This window comes from Aythya ferina (assembly GCF_964211825.1).
Source record: "Aythya ferina genome assembly, chromosome: Z".
Classification (NCBI taxonomy): domain Eukaryota; kingdom Metazoa; phylum Chordata; class Aves; order Anseriformes; family Anatidae; genus Aythya; species Aythya ferina.
In genome coordinates, this window is record NC_140299.1 from 22,319,210 (window position 1) to 22,339,609 (window position 20,400).

At 34.7% G+C, this 20,400-nt stretch overlaps 1 protein-coding gene across 2 annotated transcripts in view; it reads left to right on the plus strand.

Moving 5' to 3' along the window:
• CWC27 (CWC27 spliceosome associated cyclophilin) overlaps positions 1-20,400 on the plus strand; it is a 124,204-nt gene that overhangs the window by 93,060 nt on the left and 10,744 nt on the right. The window contains exons 12-13 of one of the 2 annotated variants that reach the window (XM_084505252.1): positions 7,674-7,783; positions 10,618-10,721. In XM_084505252.1, coding sequence (XP_084361378.1) covers positions 7,674-7,783; positions 10,618-10,721 — 214 coding nt within the window. Of the gene's footprint in view, positions 1-7,673; positions 7,784-9,772; positions 10,266-10,617; positions 10,722-20,400 lie in introns of those variants that run through there. The other variant, XM_084505253.1, reaches the window with a different exon arrangement.

Below are 20,400 nucleotides of genomic sequence, written 5' to 3' on the forward strand. Positions count from 1 at the left end.
TTTTGGGGGGACATTTATCTCATTAAAAGCATTTATCTTAGTTCACTTGGTGAATTTTTAATCAACCTGAGCTTTCATCAGCAAAGTAGAGCTCTCAAGAGCAAGATTATTTACCAAATGTGTAAAAGTTTACCTATTCTGCATTAGTTTACATTCAAGAAGTTGCATATATTTAAAACAGTCTACTGTCAAGCAGTGACTGAGCGAATGATTGGTCCTTTGGCGACCCAGGAGTTGGACTCGATCCTTGTGGGTCCCTTCCAACTTGGGATGCTCTATGATTCTGTGACCATAGCAAGAGATTTTTCCACTGTTTCTTTCCCTGTCTTCTTGGGGGAGTGTGGAATGGAGAATGAGTTGTGACATGCTGGATCAGGTATGTCTATGCAGATGATGCAGACACTTACGCAGTGTCTGCTTATGTTCTGAGCTGGCTTCTTTAGGAAAAAAATACTAGTTCAGAAGCTATGCAACTGCATTAATATGGTATTCTGCTTGATTAATAAACACTGCATCTCAGCCAAAATTTGCAAGCGTACGGATAGAAATTAACTGAAGAGCACAAAACAGGATAAGAGTGAGGCCTAGGTCATACTGGACCTTTTACAGGATCAGGGCTAAAACTGAGGTTAAGGTACTGGCTGATGAATGGATCGAGAAAAGACACATCCACTGGCAGATTAGTATTGGTATCACATCTTTAAATTGTTCTTTTTACATACTATGTTTTGTTCTTTTTTTTTTTTCCAAATTCAGAGCATTAGACTAATTAAGGAGGATTGTGGGGTGAAAATTTAAGTGTTTACATTGTTTCAAGAGGATAGAGATTTAAAAAAAAAAAACAAAAAACAAAAAACTAATTCCCCCCTTACATGTTTGATTATAACCAGCCTTCCAGTCTGTGAATAAGATTGTTGACTATGCCAGACTGCTGTCAAGACCTTAGTTTAAATAAGATATTTTTCTTTTATGTGACATTTGCTGCATTGATGCCAGAAATTACATCAAACATTTTAATTTGAGTGCTGAATTACTTCAGCATTTTGAAGTACTTAATCAAGTATTTGAAAAAAGATATACTTAAAAGTTATATTGTGTAAACCTGTGAATATACTTGAAATTTGCTTTAGAGAAATACCATCTGTTTTTTAACTACATGTTGGTTTTAAATAGTTTTAAAGTAGTATTTTAATTTTTCTTATTAGAATATTTTTTGTAAACTCTGTGATAATCTTTAGATGAAAAAATTTAATTATCACATATGAGAAAACAAAAAAGTCACAGAATAATACCCTAACAACTAATATAAAAAACAACACTTAAATGTAAGAATCCTACTGGGGCACAAAATATTTTCTACTTTGTTTTTAATTGTAGTAGTTGAATTGAATGCTTGAAGTGTTCAGAAAACTCTACAAAGCTAGCAAGGATACCAGTTTAAGATTATGTTTTATTTCTGTTTTATTATTAACTTTGGGTAATGTCAGTGGTACTTAAAGTATTGTTTTAAGTCCTGTCAAGATGCTTTCTTGAGGTCTGAGACTTTAAGAGAGTCATGCACCCTTAAAAACACTGTGAAAACTGCAAATTTTTTTGGTTTGGCAATTCTGTGGCATAAATGTGTTAGATATTAAGATTTCATGGTATATACATGTACAGTGTATCTGCATTATATCAAAGTGTACATCCTGAGTATGTCACTTCTGCAAACGTTTTTGTTTTCTTTCACTATTTCCATTTCTATTTTTTCTCATTTTATCTGTCCTAAAATAATACGCAGCATCCATATTCTGTCTCTTGTCTGCCAAAGTAAATGCTTCTCCCTCTTCTTTCGCTGCTTGCTAAAGAAAAGAGGACAAAAATCTCACTGTAAGCCAACTTTGACTTCAGTAGTAATCTTCAGTGGCTCTTCAGGATTTTAACAAGGCCAGAACTGTAATGACAATAACTGAATAACAGTTTAAGGTGTGAAGGAAACCACAAGTAAAATCAGACAGTTATTATCAGAAACATACCGTAGAGTATGTTATAAATACTTTCAAGCATAATAATATTAATTCATATTGTATATTCCAGAATATTTATTTTTATGTTACTTTACAATAAATTAATGTTATTTTTCTCATAGACACTATTTAATGCTGGAAGAAAAATTCTTCCTGGGTTCTGGAAGAAGTGTATTATCCCTCTTAGGTCTTAATTATAGAAGTGGGCTTTGTGTTCTGCATCCATCACTTCTGGTAGGAATTCCATTTGAATTCCTGAAATATTAAGAAATATCAGATTTTTTGATTTTTTTTTTATTATTTTTTTTTTTGTAATTTGTAAGGATTTTTTTTGTAAGTCCTATTTTCTGGAAGAAAAAATATCAAGATTTAAATCTCATTCATTATTTTTTAAAATCAACACTTCATGCCTCTATCATTTCAGAAGAATGCAATGTAAGTTGACTTCTGAAAAGCTGAAATTTCAGTGCTGTAAAACCAGTGTGTTTTAGGCCTTGTATTTTAAGGCACAAAAACATTCAGTCATAACTTTCAGTTCAAACAAGAAATTGGCCAGGGTTTTTCAGTTTTCTCTTCTCCCATTTAGTGTTTAGTCTAGCTATACCATGCATTCATTGTATTTACATCCAATTGGTCTTCTAAAAAACAAAATGTTTTATCCAAGTTAAATGTGAATACAGCTGAGATGCTGTCAAATGTTAACTGATTTGCCTCTGATTGTTTTGTGCACTTTCCTTGTTATCTTACCTTGGTTATGCATGAACTAATAATTCTAAATGCTAAATGCATCACAAGAGTTAATGGGATTAGTTTTGTCAGGAATGTTTTGTAATGTAAGATACTTATGCCTAGTTGTCTAAAAATCTTCATATTAGCTGTACCTTATCAAGCGAAAAACATCAAAATTCTTTCATTGGCTCTCGTCAGCATGGAAGTTGTTTTTTTGTGAGTTGGTGTGCTGACATTAAACCTTAAGAAACAGCATGCATTTTTCTCTGTCACAATACATCATTTCTTCCCTTCTGAAGATCAGTGTGTTTCTGGTAATACTTGCAGCAAATGAAACTGATTTTCATTCCAACAAATGTTTTATGCATAGCTTCATTATCTCTCCCTTAATAAGGGAATAAAATCTCTGGGTCTTACATGGGTTCTGCTTCCTTTATTACAAGGACAGATGTTTTTACAAGTTGTTTTTCTAACACTGATACAAATAACAAAATTGTAAAGAACCGAAGTACTGTGGACATTTGTATGCATACGGTCAGTAAAGGATTTGGCTGAAAAATACTGGTACCTTACCATGCACATCAGCAACTGTTGTGCATGTAAAGACAATGTTCCCTACGTTAACGACAGAATTTGAATCTTGGTAAGTGAACATCAAGCTGAGAAATGAATGTCAGCTTAAAAAAGGATCATATTTTTCTGATCTACCACAGTTAGCAGGCCTAGAACTAATATTTACTGTTTATTGTAAAGTGGAAGGTAAAATTCAGTTACAGTTTGTGAAATTGAAGTTGTCTGATGCAACTTCTGTTGAGTGTTTACTACACTATTTGATTTACCAGGTGCTGTAGGAATGAATTTTAAAACTTTTTTATCAAGCGTTGTCTTTTGCTCCACTTCCTGTTCTGAACTGACTGGCATTCAGTTCACCACCCTTAGAACAAGTTCTCAGGTCTTTGTTATACTTTTGCAATTTTGTATTTAGAAACTGACATCATTTGAACTGTTCCTAATTTAAATGTGATAAAAATAAACCCTTCTGTATTTTTTTTAAAATCAATCTCGTCATTTCTGGTTTAAAAACTTATGAATCTCATCTTTAGTTTCAGGCTATCATTGGAAACCATGGCTTAAAAACAAACTATGAGGATAGATTACATCATCATGTTGGCATCTGTTATTCCCTAAAGGAATATTTCGGGATAGAAGCATCTACCTGAAAAAAATATAAATTACACAAATGCTGAAGTTTATGTCACAGGAGAATGAAGGGTTTCTTGGTGGTAATTCAGGCTAGCTAAGAGACAGTAGCAATATACTTAGAAATTATATATATATTTTTTTACTATTAATATATATATGATATGCATTTTATGTGTAATATACTTAGAAATATACCTAAGAATGAAGTGTATTTTCAGTAAAGAAAGTGTTGTGGGTTTTTTTCTTTTTGTTTTCCCTAACTTTCCCTAGAATCATAGAATCATTAAGGTTGGAAAAGATCTCCAAGATCATCTGGTCCAACCATCCTACTACCAATGTCACCCACAAAACCATGTCCTAAGCACCATGTCCAAACTTTCCTTAAACACCCCCAGGGACAGTGACTCCACCATCTCCCTGGGCAACCCATTCCAATTCCTGACTACTCCTTCTGAGAAGAAATGTCTCCTCATTTCCAACCTAAACTTCCCCTGGCACAACTTAAGACCATTCCCTTGTGTCCTATCACTAGTTATCTGCAAGAAGAGGCCAGCCCACAGCTCCCAACTCCTTCATTCCCCCATTGAAGCTACCTTCATTTCAGGTAGCTGTAGAGAGCCATAAGGTCTCCCCTGAGCCTTCTTTTCTCCACACTAAACACCCCCAGTACCCTCAGCTGCTCCCCATGGGACTTGTGTTCCAGGCCCTTCACCAGCTTCATAGCCCTGCTCTGGACACACTACAGGGCCTTGATGCCCTTCTTGCAGTGAGGGGCCCAAAGCTGAACACAGCACTGAAGGTGTGGTCTCACCAGAGCAGAGTACAGGGGGACGATCACCTCCCTGGTCCCGCTGGCTGCACTATTCCTGACACAAGCCAGGATGCCGCTGGCCTTCTTGGCCACCTGGGCACACTGACGGCTCGTGTTCAGGTGAGCTTCGATTAACACCCCCAGATCCCTTTTCTCTGCAGAGCTTTCCAGCCACTCTGCCCCAAACCTGTAGCACTGCATGGGGTTGTTGTGGTCAAAGTGTAGGACTTGGCACATAGCCAAGTTGAACCTCATCCCATTGGCTCTGTCCATTGACCCATCTTGTCCAGGTCCCACTGCAGGGACTTCCTACCCTCCAGCAGAGCAACCTAATGATGTAATATACACATAATTTTATTTAAACTAAAGAAAAAAATCTTTCTTTGCCTGGTGCAATTTACACATCCTGATTTGATGGCTGTAAGGCACATGTGCAAATTCTCTCTAACTTAAACTACTATTTTCTGCATCCTACACTACTTAAATAAGACATTTTTATGTTATTTCATCACAGTGCCTTCATGTCGTTGTTTCATTCAGTTTTATCTGAATAAATGCTCTTAGATTAAGGAGTTTGAAGCTTAAATATATTAAAGCTAATGTAATGATCTTTATACTTTGGATCAACAAGCTGGTCCTAAGTTTACCCTGCTCAATGTGAAGGTGTAGTCCATCTATAACGCTGTGGTTCCTCTTTTTTCAACTCAAATATGAAAGATTTGGATTGGCTGTGGGATGCTGACTAGCAGAAATGAAATAGTAGCTGTGCAATCTGCTTTTGCATTTTGAAACCGTATTTTACACTTTAAAATGGTACTTTCAACCAACAACTCTCTTCCAGACACTTTCTTTTCTTTGGTAGTTACCTGAGTTTGTTCATGCAGACACAAAATATTTTTTTCAAAGACTCACTACTTATGAAAGCTGAATATTTTGTTTATATTAACAAATAGACAGTGTTTATGGTTTTGAGTTGTTTTAAAATGTGTTAGAAACCCGTTGTTTTAACAGCTATTGAAAATCCTTCCTGTTATGTTACTTGCTTTTAATGTGGAGTAATAAGTTCTAAGGCCTCATGGAAAAATGCAAGCATATCTTTAAGTTTTTGTAACAAAAGGTACAGAAATATGATGCATACAAGTGCATAACAGTTTTGGTTGACTCACTCTGAAGTTAGTAGTTAGTTCAGGTGGATCTGATTATCGTTCGTCTGACTTGTGAAAAGGCTTTCCTAGGAGGCAGAGTAAATGAAATTGAGGATTATAAAAATTATGACAGACAAAGACCCAAGAAACAATCATCTTAAGAGAAAGCTTAAACTGAAATTTAAATCATTTGTGTTAACAGTAAGTGACAACCATATGAGGGTGATAAAAATACACAAACACATACTTCAGGGGAATTTAACCTATATGTATGAGAATTATATTTGAGCTCTACTAGATTAAATTAAAATCTTATTCAAAAGACATGTGTGACTAAGAATCGTGACTTTAATTTCAGCATATGTATACTAAAATTTGGATCACAGCACTATAATGTTTATTGCCAGGTTGAGACTGGTATTTTCAAGAACACTCTTCCCATATTTTTCACTTGTCATAACTGAACAATTATAATTACTATGGGGTAGACAGGATTCTTTTCAAAACACCCCTTTAGGTAAATGTCACCTGAAAGGTTGTTTTCTATAGGAAATCTCATGGATTTTAGGTATCTAGCTAATATTTTCACTAATATTTAGTCTCTATTTATGTAGCAATATAGTATATGTATATATAAGGCAGTATATTGTTTTCCCACAGTCAACAAGTTTGATTTGATACACACATCTATGCATAAACTAGTGTTCACAAGGGGTTGGTCTTGAATTAAGAATATATTTTAGTAATTAGTAGAAAAGTTTGACACAAAGGGGGTAAAGATGAATCTGAGCCATTATGACTTGTAGTTTTATACTGTACTTTGTTATCCTCTTTAGTTCCTCCAATATTATGCTGCATGAGATTTTATAGTAGATTTTATTTCATTCATTCAGCTGTTTAACCATCCCCAAACGTCTGTGTATATGCATTTGTCTTGTTTGGTCCTTATAGAAGATGACATTTCTTTCTTTCTTCACTAATTCTCTGTCTGCTCCTCATTATATCCAAGCTGTCAAGAGGAAAACGGGGAAAAAGCAGTTTTTTGTATATTTGATGGAAATGTTTTGCCAGTTACTCTTCAAATATATGCATGCAACATACAAATTAGGATAACAAAGAAATAAGAGATTCTATTTATAGGGATATGTAAACAAATATATTTGATATGTAGATACAACTACTACAAATTTATTCCCTCTTATTATGACATGCTGCATTTAGACTTTATAGAAAACTTATAGAGACTTTATAGAAAACTTTAGAAGTGAGAGGGAAATTTATTATGGAAATAGAAATCATCTCTGTGTAGCTGTCAGCTATCATCTAAATATCAAGGGTTTGATTTATAGATTTTTCAACCTACAAAACAGAAAAACTAGCAATTTTTCCATAGCTCCAGAACATTAATACAACATACCAGTTTGGCTGCTCCGTGAAAAGTGTTCAGAAACAATGGTAAACTTGTTAAAGGAATTTCAGCAAGTTCTTATTTCTCATCTTACCATCAGAGTATTTATTTTTGTTACCCTCCTTTCCCTGGCTCGGTGGTAAAATAAAATTGAAACAAAAATTTTTGGACTCATTCTCTGCCCAATACAGTGTTTTGTTTTTCATTTCAGCAAGTAGCAAATCATTCTATTTGCTGAGAAAGCAATACAGCTGAAACATTTTATGGAAGTGTTGTGCTTGGTATTTCAGAAGTCACAAATGTTCTCCAAAATGCTACTAAATTATAAACGTAAATTTATTTTGTTTAACCATATATGTTTCCTTATTCAGAAGAGGAACCTGCTCCAAATAGTGTTGTTGAAGAATACCTTCAGGAGAAGAGAAAATATGAAGACAAGCGGAAGCAGCAGCCAAAGAAAGGCGTTTCTCGTGAAGATCAGGTAATTGTTTGAAAAACTACGGAATAAGATTCCAGAAAGAGTTCTGAAAACTATTATTTCTTCACTTGTGTAAAAATGAAGATTAAAAATCCCATGTTTCTTTTTCTATAAAAAGAATCTGTCTATTCCCAAACAATAATAAGTATACCTGTATGAGTGTGTACTCTGATCACCTATAGATTACCCAGATACACTGATAAACGAAGTTTTTATGTATTTTTGAAAGTATAATCAGTTTAGTCACTAAAATATTCCAGAAGGAAAAGCTACCCACACAGAGGTATCTTTGATGATGTTTACGAGAGTTTGCATTTCTCTACAATGCTTTCCTTGGCTCTGTAGCTTGCTGTAAGATAGGACTGGGACAGAAGTTTGCTTATTTGGCATCTCTCCAAAGTGCTGGGTTTTTTTACAGTTTATATAATGTTTTATAGATCAAATTCATCCATCACATTAGGCATTTTGAAGTGAAAAAAAAAGTTTTTAACTGAACTATAAAAAGAAAACCATTTTTAAATATAATTAAAAATATTTTGCAGTCAACATGTATATAGACTTCAGTATGCAAATGTAATCAACTTAAAGTTTGACATAAATATTTGTGTTTATTTTTCTAAAATAGACAAGTTTGAAACGGTTAAATATATGAAACTACCTCTGAAGATTTTACATTAATGTAAAATCTATGCGGTGCGTCAGATGCATGGGTCTTTAAGTGCGTGTCAATTCAGTTACAAAGATGTTCGTATTCAATTGTTGAAGCCAGAGAGATTGGAAACTTGAGGCTTAAAAACTTCAAAGCAGTGGCTGGCAAATCTTTATATTTGCAGCAAGCTGATTTAGCTCTAAACTAAGAACTTTGTGGAAACTTTGTACATTTAGAAGTCTGTTCACTTCATTAAAGAGTACTAAAGATCGGTTGGCAAAGTGGATCAAGGAATTTAAAACCACTTCTAGTGAATTTGGATCAGCCCTGTCCTGGACATCCTAGGAAAACAAAATAAGTTGACAAGATATTTTAGTCATCTTAATTTTTATTTATGTAGCCTTGTTAGAAACTATTCATCAATAATCAGTCATCTGGTCATCAACATCATTGACTCTTCAATAATTAATAATCAAGTTCTTGTATGCCATTTCATTTGTGGTGGGCCTCTTCTAGCCTTGCAAACCTCCTACCTGGTCCTACAATGCAGTTCTATCTTCTGTCCTCTGTACAAGAGTAGGAGAAGATAGGGAAAGTATGTGTCTCTTTAAAATAGCAGACATTGCACATCCTGACCTTATAATTTTGCAAGGGTCAATTTATGAAGTTACATGATCCACCTTATGGCATCTAATCATTCACTGCAAAAAATGCCTTCTAAGACACTTTGAAATTATTTTTATTGACAGGTCTACTTACAAAAATGCTGGCACCAGAGTAAATTAGGCAAGACACAAGGAATGTGGTTTTGATTGGTCACAATTTCATGTAAAAAGGGTTAGTTTGTTTTCATCTGATGGCCTGAGCAGAGATTTGCTCTTTCAGATGTTGTAAGCATTTGTCTGCAGTAACGTGTAAAACTGCAGAACTTGAATGATTCACAGACTCAAGTATTTTATAAATTTTCCTCTCTCCTATCTTAAACAGAAGATTAAACAGAAAATAAAGAAAACAAATGCAAACAAAAAAAAAAATCCAAAACCTGCCTTTGGCAGTGTTAAAATGTGTTTTTGAAAGAATTCAAAAGCCAGGAAACTCCTAAAGTTAAGATTGCTCCCAGAAGGAAATTTGATTCCAGTGAACACTTCTGGTATTTCCTATTTCTGTTTTCTATTCTTGTTTAGTTTTTATTCTTTTAAATTTGAAAAACTTGACCAAACAAAACTAAATAGCCATACAGAGGTGTTTTACAACATAGGTGGCCAACCTATCACCTACAGATCAAATGTAGTTTACCACATAAATTCAGTCAAGCACTTATTCCCTGACGCTTTCCTTTCCAGGAATGTCTCAAATATCAGCAAGAAATAAGCTGCGGATTGTGCAAATTATTCTTATGGTCTGCCCTTTTTATGAAGAGCCCTGTGACCCCTCTACCACTGCAAAGCTTAGGCACACAATTCTTGTGTAATCGACATCTCTCAAGTGATCAGAAACAAGACCTGTGATACGATCTTCAGATGTCACCTGAACGTCAGTGACATTTTGTAGCTGAAAGACTGGGCAATGTCAGCTGGAGAATAAAATACCAAATATAAATCAGTACGAGCTTAATGTATGTAGCATAAGGATCTGTATCTGTAGAAGAAGTTAAGGTGGTTCATTGTATTCAAGTCTAAAGCTTTGAATTTTTTTTATGTCAGTACAAAATTATAAAGATCAGCAATGTAAAAGTATGTAAGTATCGACCAAGCTAGGTCTTCAATACATAAGTCATCTGTAATTTATGCAATGTTTTGCTTTACTAGATTAAAACGGCAGGTTCAAGCAGTAAAATTTGTTGTCAGTGGTTAGTGTTGTTTAATCAGAGGTTTGTATTCTGTAAGTATAACCACAATATTTTTTTTCCTTAAATATGCATGTTGATTTCATTAGATGGCCATGCAAGTGCTCTCAAATATGTATCCCCAGCACTGCACACTCTCTCACCGTTGGTGCTCTCACTTGTGGTGTCTCTGACTCTCTCGCTTGTCTCTGTCTGCAGTGTTTGTTTTCAGTTCATAGAACAGTTCTTTCTTCCATCTTATTGTACTGTGTCTCAAAATTATAATAGTTTGAAGATGTTTTATATACCTATTGTTATTTATAGATCTATGTAACTTCCTTAAAACTATGTATTTAATTTCAGACACTGGCACTATTGGACCGGTTCAAATCAAAGTTAACCCAGGCAATTGAAGAAACTCCTGAAAATGAGATTTCTGAACCTGAAGTAGATAATGATGAAGGCTGGTAAGTTTTATGGATTTGGATTTCTGTGTTTATTACTGGTTGGATCTGAGTGAGGAATAATCACACTCTTCGTTTTTCAATTGTTTTACAAACCAGTCTCTTCTTTCGATTTAATGAATCCTTTTTCTTTCATATCCCTCTTACTACCATTTTACTTTTTAGTGGTACATTTAGTTACTTGTTTCTTTGCCTTATTTCTTCTTCATTACATCATTATGAGGAAAGAAGATAGCATGCTTTCTGTGCCAGTTATCTCCAGCAGGAATAAGTTATGAAAGGAGTTAGCACCATCTCCCACCTTTGAATTTACTTAGTTTATCACCTCTAGCTAAACTTCTCTATGTGTTCTGAAACCCTACTGCACTAGCATGGTCTTACTGTTAAGCCTAAATTTAAGGAGTAGCAGAAACACCAGATGTGTTTCTGCATCAAAGAGTTGATGCATCAGGAGTCAGCTAAAACATACTGGTTTAGTACTCTGGAAAATAATGCAGGACAGTAGGAAACGTTTTGCCTTGTACAGTCTTAAGTCCTAGAAAAACTGTGGAGTGGTAAGTATTTTAAAGACTGATGGATAAGATAGACTCACCTGAAATGGAGGGTGACCCCAACAAAGCAGGGTAGCACTGGAGTTGATGAAGTGCTGCAGAAGTTGTGACCTCCACAGTCAAAGAAGCAACCTGTACCATGTTTACTCATGTTAATCTTTCATCCAAAGAACCCACATTAAGTAGGGAATGGGAAAAATCCTTATGATTTGAATTGTGATCCTGCAATCTTAGACAGGAAGCTTTTCAATGATAATAAAAAATGCTTTCATGGAATAGTTATAAAGAAGTTTTTTTTTAGAAAATGTTTTATACAAACTGGTCGTGTTTTTTATAAGCCTGGCAATACAGTTGGTCCAATATAATATCTCTGCCTACAACATTTTCCTTAGTTGTACACATAAGCTATCACAGCCACAACAGAACTACCACTAAAATAGAAAATTGAACAATGATCCTGGCGAGTGTTTTAAAACACCCAGAATTTCTATATCTCAAATAACTTGAAATGAGTAAGTGAAAATATGTCATATGTCCATTTATGATCTTCGTAAAGCTTCCCATCTTGGGAGTAGGAAACCAATCAGATACCTACATCTTCCAAACCCCAAACTAGTACCAGTAACTAGAAAACAAAATTGAATTACAGTAAGACAAACTAAAATGTACAAAGATGTTCTAAAGTACATTAAAAATCCTTTTTAAATAGGAAATAAATGATATAACTAATTGTTATTAAAGGACCCTATGTATGTTTGAGAAGACTTACACAAAACAGAAAGATAAGCATGCTAATGAAGTGCTTTTTAAGCATTGGGAGGAAATGCAGACCGTCTAAATAAGTTAGATTTACTGCCATTTTGTGAATGAAAAAGATGTGCATACTGATCTGAGAAAAGACAACATAAAAAAGAGTGGGAGGGAATATAATGTATGGGAGGCAAAATGTTTTTGTTTTGTTTTGTTTTGTTTTTACATTTTATTTCATATTTTTTGTTCTACGTGTTAATAAATGAAAATAAATTTTTCATCTGGAAGTAACAGGTCAAATTACAATAATCTATAATATAAAAATGGTAATTTTTATACATTAAATCAGAAAATCTTAGACTATCTGTTTAAAGATACATTCCAAAGAAATTTAACAGAAAAAAAAAAAAGACGGTAGGTAATAAAAAGCTGAATTGCAAATTATGAGGCCTAAATGGTCTCATAATGGATGATACTAAAATTTTAGATAAGTCAGCTCACTTCTTCATTTTTATTTCTATCATATGAATGAATCATTGCTTATTTTTAATTTAGTAAGATAAATAAAAGCTGCACAGATTCTGCAGCTTTACAGTCACACCTTCTTGCTTTTCACTGAGTAGAGCTGAGACCTCACAGGGGAAATACTAGGATTTTATTTTTTTCAGAATACTTTAGACATTTACTAGCAGAAACACTAAAACTAGTAGTACAGCACTTAGCATAGAATTCTTGCAGTCATAAGACAACATATTTACATATGTAGTGCATAGTGAGTACAATATTATCTCATATTTTTCTCAGTGAAATTTCATTTGAGTTACTGCATAGGTTATTAAAAATCCTGTTATTCTTTCAAAGCAATAGCTATTCAAACATCAGCAGCAATCTTTTTTGCTTTTTATTTCATTGATTATATTTTTTGCTTATGTTCTTTTTTTTCGAAGAAAAACCGAGAATTTCTCTTAGCTTTATAATCTAAACAGAACTACAGAATATGGTAGTTTAAAAATTCGGACTCTTTTTCTTAAATTTTCTTTCTACTTTTAATGTTAACTCTTCTGTCTGGAATGAAAAGAAGAAATACAACCTTGCTTTATTTGCTTTTATTCATTGGCAATTTTAACAGGTAAAGCAGAAAAAAAAAATTGCTTTGGTTTCTTGTTTTTGAAAATAGAGAAATTAATTTCCCAAATCTTGCCCCTTTCAGGATAAGTTTCATTACCGCTTGTTACTTTAAGTTTCTCTTGTCATCTTCTATTTGGTAAATTCTTTAAATTACATAATCTTCCTTCATTATGTCTTTTCTATCTTGGGCATTATGTAGCTCTTTGAGGATGAGGTATAACATATGGCATAAATTTTTTGTCCCCTGGACTTCAGGATTTCACTAATACTTTGAGATTCTTCAGACATACCAATGTGCTTTTAAATTCTACAGAAAGTATGCAGCCTTTCCTTTACCTCTGAACACCTGAACAACTGATCTTTCTTTTCACAGTAATATAACCAGTCATTTAAGGACTTGCAAAGTCTAGTCATCATCGTTTGTGTTCCCGTCTGAGTAACTACTGACATCTAATTGGTGATAATGCTTCTCCCTGTTGGCAATTTAAACTGAAGGATTGTTGTAATTTCAGATTATCAAATTGTGTGTTTTTTTTTTGTTCAGAAAATAACATTGGATTCAAAATGGCACTATAATGAAAATTTAGAATAATATGATGCTAAGCAATAGACTAATAATTAACATTATATTATTAGTTTTGCAGTTCAGTAAATTATAGACTGGAGTCTTGTTCCATTTTCAAAGAATTTACTTCGAAGCTAAATAATTTGTAAAATATTTTTATTTCACAAATTGGCTAGATCCACATACAACATTAGCAAAGCAATGAAGTCTTCTAAAAGGTATTCATGACTGAATGGCTTGGAGAGTTGAATTTCGTATTTTGGGATAAAGACTTAGTGTTTTCATTTCTTCATTGGATTGGATGAATTGAGGTAAGTATAGTGACTTCACATTAAAAAAAAATATCTTAATTTCAATATACTCCTCCAAACACGATAATTCTACTCAAAAACAATAATAGTACTTTATAAGATTCATAATAAATATAATTAGTGTATGGCATACACATATATGATATGCACAAATTATGTGATTCCTCCAGGCTATTTTGTAGATCATGGCTGCTCTTTTTATGGGAAGTGAAAGCCAGCCACTATGCTTCGCTCTACTGTCAGGGTGTGTTATCTGAGGTAGAATGATTGCCTCTAAGACATTTTTATGTGTCCACAGGAGTGGCCACACATTGAGGTATAATTTTCATTTTCTGTCAAGATAGAAACCATTACCAATTTGTTATGTTTTCTTTTATTTGGCAAACTTTTCTCTGCATATTTGGCTGAGCTGCTGTATTGGCATGAAGCATAGCAGACGTTTGGGTACTTTTCAGCAGCATTCTACTTTTTATGCAGGAAAAAAAGAAGAAAGAAATATGACTCTATTGTAAACAGTGTGTATGGTGTTTGATAATTATTACCAGATTCTACTGTCTAAGAAGGCATCTGAGGAAGTGTAGTGAAGAGATCTGAAGAGAAATGAATAATACTAAGTTTTAACATGAAATAGCAGGATCTTTGCTGGGATTGCAAACTGATGCTAAGTGAGAATGACTATATGTATATGTCTGCGGCAAACAAAACTTAATTTCACCTGCAGAAATCAAAAATATTGAAATAAACATGTTGTGTACTGCCAGAAAGGGTGCTCGTAACAATAAAAGTATCTCCAAAGAAGTAGACGTACATTTTCGTGGCATCTAGGTACATCAAGAAAATATGCTGATCATCCTGGTGCACACATTGTTGTCCTTGCAGCTCCATGTGAAAAACTATTGTTTATGCTTTTTTTAAGATTTGCTGGACTACTTTAGTACTATTTCATCATTATTTTGTATTTATGTACTCTTAGTCCATCTAAGAAAACATCAGATGTAGGACTTCATCCTTTACTTTCACAAAGGTGCAGAGTGCAGCAGAGGTAGATTTGACAGAACATGGTTACTCATTCTGAGCTGAAAGTCTTACCCGGGACTTCACATGACAGACTTCTCCCCAAAATTTAGTGAGGTGTCTTCTGCTTGGAGACTGAAAACTAAACGTGTGACAGCAAAAGACCCATCTGGAAGTAGTGTCTACTTGGTACTTCCACTCTAGATTACTGGATATGCCTGAATTTGGAAGTGAAAACACTGCACAGGTTACACTTTATAAAGAACACTGCTACTCACCTTCTTTAGCATTTGGACTTCTACATATATTTTATTGCATACATCTGGCACCTAGTCAGGTTGTAGTGCCACTTTGGGACCATGATTATAACATCAAATAGTTACACCTTTAGTAAAAATCAAGTTTCAGTCCAAAAAATATTATGGCAACTGTATATAATGAAATTGCTGATGCAGATCCTGTGAACATGACATAAAATATCTTCCACAGAGATAATCCAGCTGTGAGGATAAAAAAATCCAATGCAGTCAAGTATATTCAAGGATTGACTGCTTTAGTCAATTTAGGCAAAATCTTCCTCTTCAGATAGGATAAAAATGATATTTAGAACTCTGAATTATTTTCCTATTAAGTCATTCTCCACTTAAAAATACATATAGTAACCGTATCCTAATCCAACTATGCATCCAGGAATAAATACTAGAAAGTTTGTAATGCTGTCTATGTATTCTTATAATTGCCACTAATTTATGGAAAAGGAACACTGACAGACAGACTGCACTGACAGACAGTGATACATAATCTCCCTGACAGAAAGGTAGCTGATTTGGGGCTATTGCACTTTCCGCTCTAGGGTTCTTTTAGGATTCTAGCTTGTCATTCCTGTTATGAAGTGTATGGGTCAATTTAATGATGGTTCACTCTACTTTGTTATCTGTTTCCAAGAAAGGTAGAATTAGATCTTCTGCTGCTAAGAAATGAAACATTTTCCCAGGTAACTCATCCTTCTAAGAAATGTCTGTTTATTCTCATTATCAAAAATACTGCTGTTCAGTTGGTAAGAGATTTCATTTCTGAAGCCACCAAGAATACTGATTAATCATAGAGTTAACATCAGAAAAGGGCCAGAAGGGGACCTCCAAACGTAATTACACCATTTCCATAACCCAATGGACAATGTATCGGCAGTGCATTTTTCTTACTGTTAGTCACATTTATTCACTGGAAGTCCAATGACAGAGATTCCTCAGGCAATCTCTTGTAGTGTTTAAATGTGCCTACTGGTACAGAATATTTGTATGTAATCCACTCTTCCATGTGATATGAGTGGATTCTAGAAAACTGTTCACTGTCTCTTTTTCAAGATGCTTTTTAGCACACTTGAAAATAATCACAAGGTCATCTCTTTCAGTTGGACAAAAAAATAAAACTTTTTAGTCTTTCTGCAGAGATTATTCTTTCTCAATTTGTGATCGTTCTTCCTGAGTGGTTCATCTCTCTTTCAAAGCATGAAATTCAAGACTAGATACAAGTCTTTGTCAGTGTTGAGTGAAAAGACCACTTTATTTGTCATTGTTTCTTTTATGCCTGGTTTCCAACCCATTCCAAGCCACAGATTGTTTTCTGCTGAATGGTTGCCTAATCTGTCTCTGTCCTGTACCCATGCTGTTAATTGTCCTTGTTGAAATTCAGCCAGTGCGCTTTCTGAATTGTATCCTATTTTTCGTACTATAACTAGTTTGCCAAAATCACGTAAATTGTAAATACTCCAATAAACTTTAATAGAATCATAGAATCATTAAGGTTGGAAAAGACATTCAGGATCATCTGGTCCAGCCATCCCCCTACCAACAATATGACCCACTCAACTATGTCCTTAAGCGCCAGGTCCAACCTTTCTTTGAACACCCCCAGGGACAGCAACTCCATCACCTCTCTGGGCAACCCATCCCAATTCCTGACTACTCCTTCTGAGAAGAAATGTCTCCTCATTTCAAACCTAAACTTCCCCTGGCGCAACTTGAGGCCATTCCCTTGTGTCCTGTCACTGGTTATCTGCAAGAAGAGGCTGAACCCCAGCTCCCCACACCTTCCTTTCAGGTAGTTGTAGAAAGCAATAAGGTCTCCCCTGAGCCTTCTCTTCTCCAGACTAAACAGCCCCAGTGCCCTCAGCCGCTCCCCATAGCACTTGTGCTCCAGGCCCTTCACCAGCGTCGTAGCCCTGCTCTGGACACGCTTGAGCACCTCAATGTCCTTCTTATAGCGAGGGACCCAAATCTGAACACAGTACTCAAGGTGCAGCCTCACCAGAGCAGAGCACAGGGGGACAATCACCTGCCTGGACCTGCTGGCTACACTATTCCTGATACAAGCCAGGATGCCGTTGGCCTTCCTGTCCACCTGGGCACACTGCTGCCTCCTGTTCATGCAACCAGATCCCTTTCCTCTGCAGAGCTTTCCATCCACTTTGCCCCATTCCTGTAGCACTGCATGGGGTTGTGACAAAAATGTAGTACCAGGCACTTAGCCATGTTGAACCTCATCCCACTGGCTTCCACCCATCGAGACTCTTCTTCAAGACCCTTCTTTCAAGACCCTTCTTCAGAAAACTTCATATTGCACATGCATTCTATAAACACATTCTTCTTTGTTAAAGTCATAAATAGAAGTGAAGTAAACAACCCCACCAAATTTATTATTTCATGCTTGACACATGAAGCTTGACACAACAGTGGCCATCTACTTCTAAACATAGGGCTCTCTAGCTGATTTTCCACCAGCTTTATATCCTTATGAAATAGGTGTTTGTTTGTTTGTTTGTGGTTTTTGTTTTTTGTTTTAATCTATACTTTTCCAGATGGAATACCAGTGTTTGTGGACGTTACAAGTTCTCTGCTACAGAAATTCACTTGTAATATACCTAACCAAAATTCTGGACTATTTTCCACTGTTCTCACTCTGATCTTTGAAAACTAGTGTAGACTTCCTGAAACTATTAACATCCCTACATATATTTGTGTTCTCATGAGAGCTTAACAATCCTGACAATTTCTGAGCTGGTAGAACTTTCTGTAGAAAACAACCCACCATTTTCTCTCTTTAATGTTCACCTGATTGCCACATGAGCTTACCATGTATCTGTGAAGGTTTCCAACTGTTTGTGCATTCTCACAGATAAAATGCATGAGAAGTTTTATGAACAAGATCCTGTAGCATTCTTGAATACAAAGCTTAGTTGTTAAGATCAAGAAACCTAAAACTCACAAGGAACAGCACTCCATACAACCCAAAAATATATATTTATATGTATATCATACACTAAAACAGTCAAAATTTAGAATTTTGTATTTCCTGGGTGAAATCTTAGGTGTTGGATGTGAACTTGATCTTTCAAAGAGAGAGATCAGCTTTTTCCTTCCACATAGAACACTGTTATAGCTGTAACTATAAGAAACTAATGTAAATGAGGCAGTCACTTAAGTATTTTAGGGATGAAGTCTAGGCTCTGAAATTTACTCTTTTCTTTTGATATGAAATAACTAAAAATAACTAAATAATAACTAAATAAATCTCTTCAGCTTTCAGATAGACTGTGGGACAAGAAAGAATAAACAAGGTGGGAATTTGGAAAAAAAATATGTTTTTTTTTTTTCACATTTTCTCAGTTTGAAATTATTGTATGCTTAGTTACCTTTGTTGAGTCTGAACTTAGTGAAGAAGTCAGATCAAGTGATGTTCACTTGATCATTAATAATTTGATCGTTATTCTGAATGTTTCTTAATTTAAGGGGTAGGGGAAAAAAAGGAATATTTTTAAATCAAAGTGAGTAAGTTAATGCTTGAAAATACTTTTCCAAGTTACAGTGAAAAGGATATTGTGAAAATTATGTGAGTATAGGTCTTGCATTTCAAACAAGGCATTCGATATCTTGCTTTATAGATAGTGTTTCATATGCAGGTTGTTTACTGATGTTGGCTTGGCCATTGTCAGTTATTTGTGACAAATCTCATTTAAAATAGTAAAGACTAAAAATTAATTTAATGGAACTGTTCATTTAAACAAACTGTTTAAAATCTTGTAGCTCTTAGCGGGCTTTTAAAGATACCTCCTTGGTCACAAAATGCTATTTTGATTTGCACAGTGCAAATCAAATGCTATTCATAAATCTGATCACCTGATTATAGCCAATAATAAAGGGCAGGGGTCTGTTTAATTGTTTTTATTACTGCTTCTTTGGACAAAAATCTCAGTGAAGGTCAGTGCTAACTATTTAAAGTGCAGCCCAGTTTATACACATCAAATCCTATAATCTTTTCCCAGTTCTGAATTTTACAAAACTACCCCTGACGCCAGTTAAATGTTTTAACAACATTGGGTGCAAATGTTAAGTTCCTTCTGCCAGGACATTCACTGCAATTTAACTGTAAAATTTTTTACCTGGTTTGTACAGAAACTTTTTTTTTTTGTACAGAAATTGTTTTACTCTTGAACAAACAAACAAAATCTGTACATTCAGTAAAGGCATTCTCTATCCAGAATCAATAGTTATGTCCTTTACTTCAGAAATGTTTTCATTTATAGTACAAGGAAAAATTCTCTCAAAATATTTAATATCAGTGTCAAGGAGAAATCTGTTGCAATCAGGAGTAGGAACACAGTATTTCATTTCTTTCATACTCTTCCAGTAAAAGGTTTTGTCTCTGAAAAAGATGTGTGTCTAAAAAAAAAATAAGTATCAAGACACCATTTCTCCAGTGTCTGCTCTAGAAAGTAGGCTAGAATAGGTTTGGTTTGGTTTCCTTTTTTTATCAGAATGGGAATTTCAGAATCAGGAAAATGTTGAAGCCAGCCAGACTGTTTTTATATTACAAAATTTCATTTGTATTAAGAACTAAATCAATGATGCACACTGTTAATATCTACTCCACATAAATCTGTTAATGTCTTCCACATTTTATTTCCAGTACTTCTTATTGTATACGTCTGCTATTAAACTTTGCATTGTGAAATCCTTTTGGATAAACACCTAAAAAAAATGGTTATATTTCTTTCATAAACCTAACCTTTTTATATGTATTTTCTAGAATGCTGTCTCTTTCTTTGCCATAATACCTTACAGATGATTATGAAATATGGCTTCCTCAAGATTATCACCAGTCTCTGCAGATTCAGCTGCAGAAGCTTAACTGTGACAAACACAGTAAGCTCCTGAAAACTAAGCAGCAGTCTTTTTCACATGCCGATGCTAGCTTGGGGAACGAAAGAAAAAGTGCTGCTGTAATTTATGCCAGTGAGGCACAAAGATGGATTAAAGCCATGTTAGCTCCCCTCCTCCCATACAGATTTGAGCCAACGTTCCTTC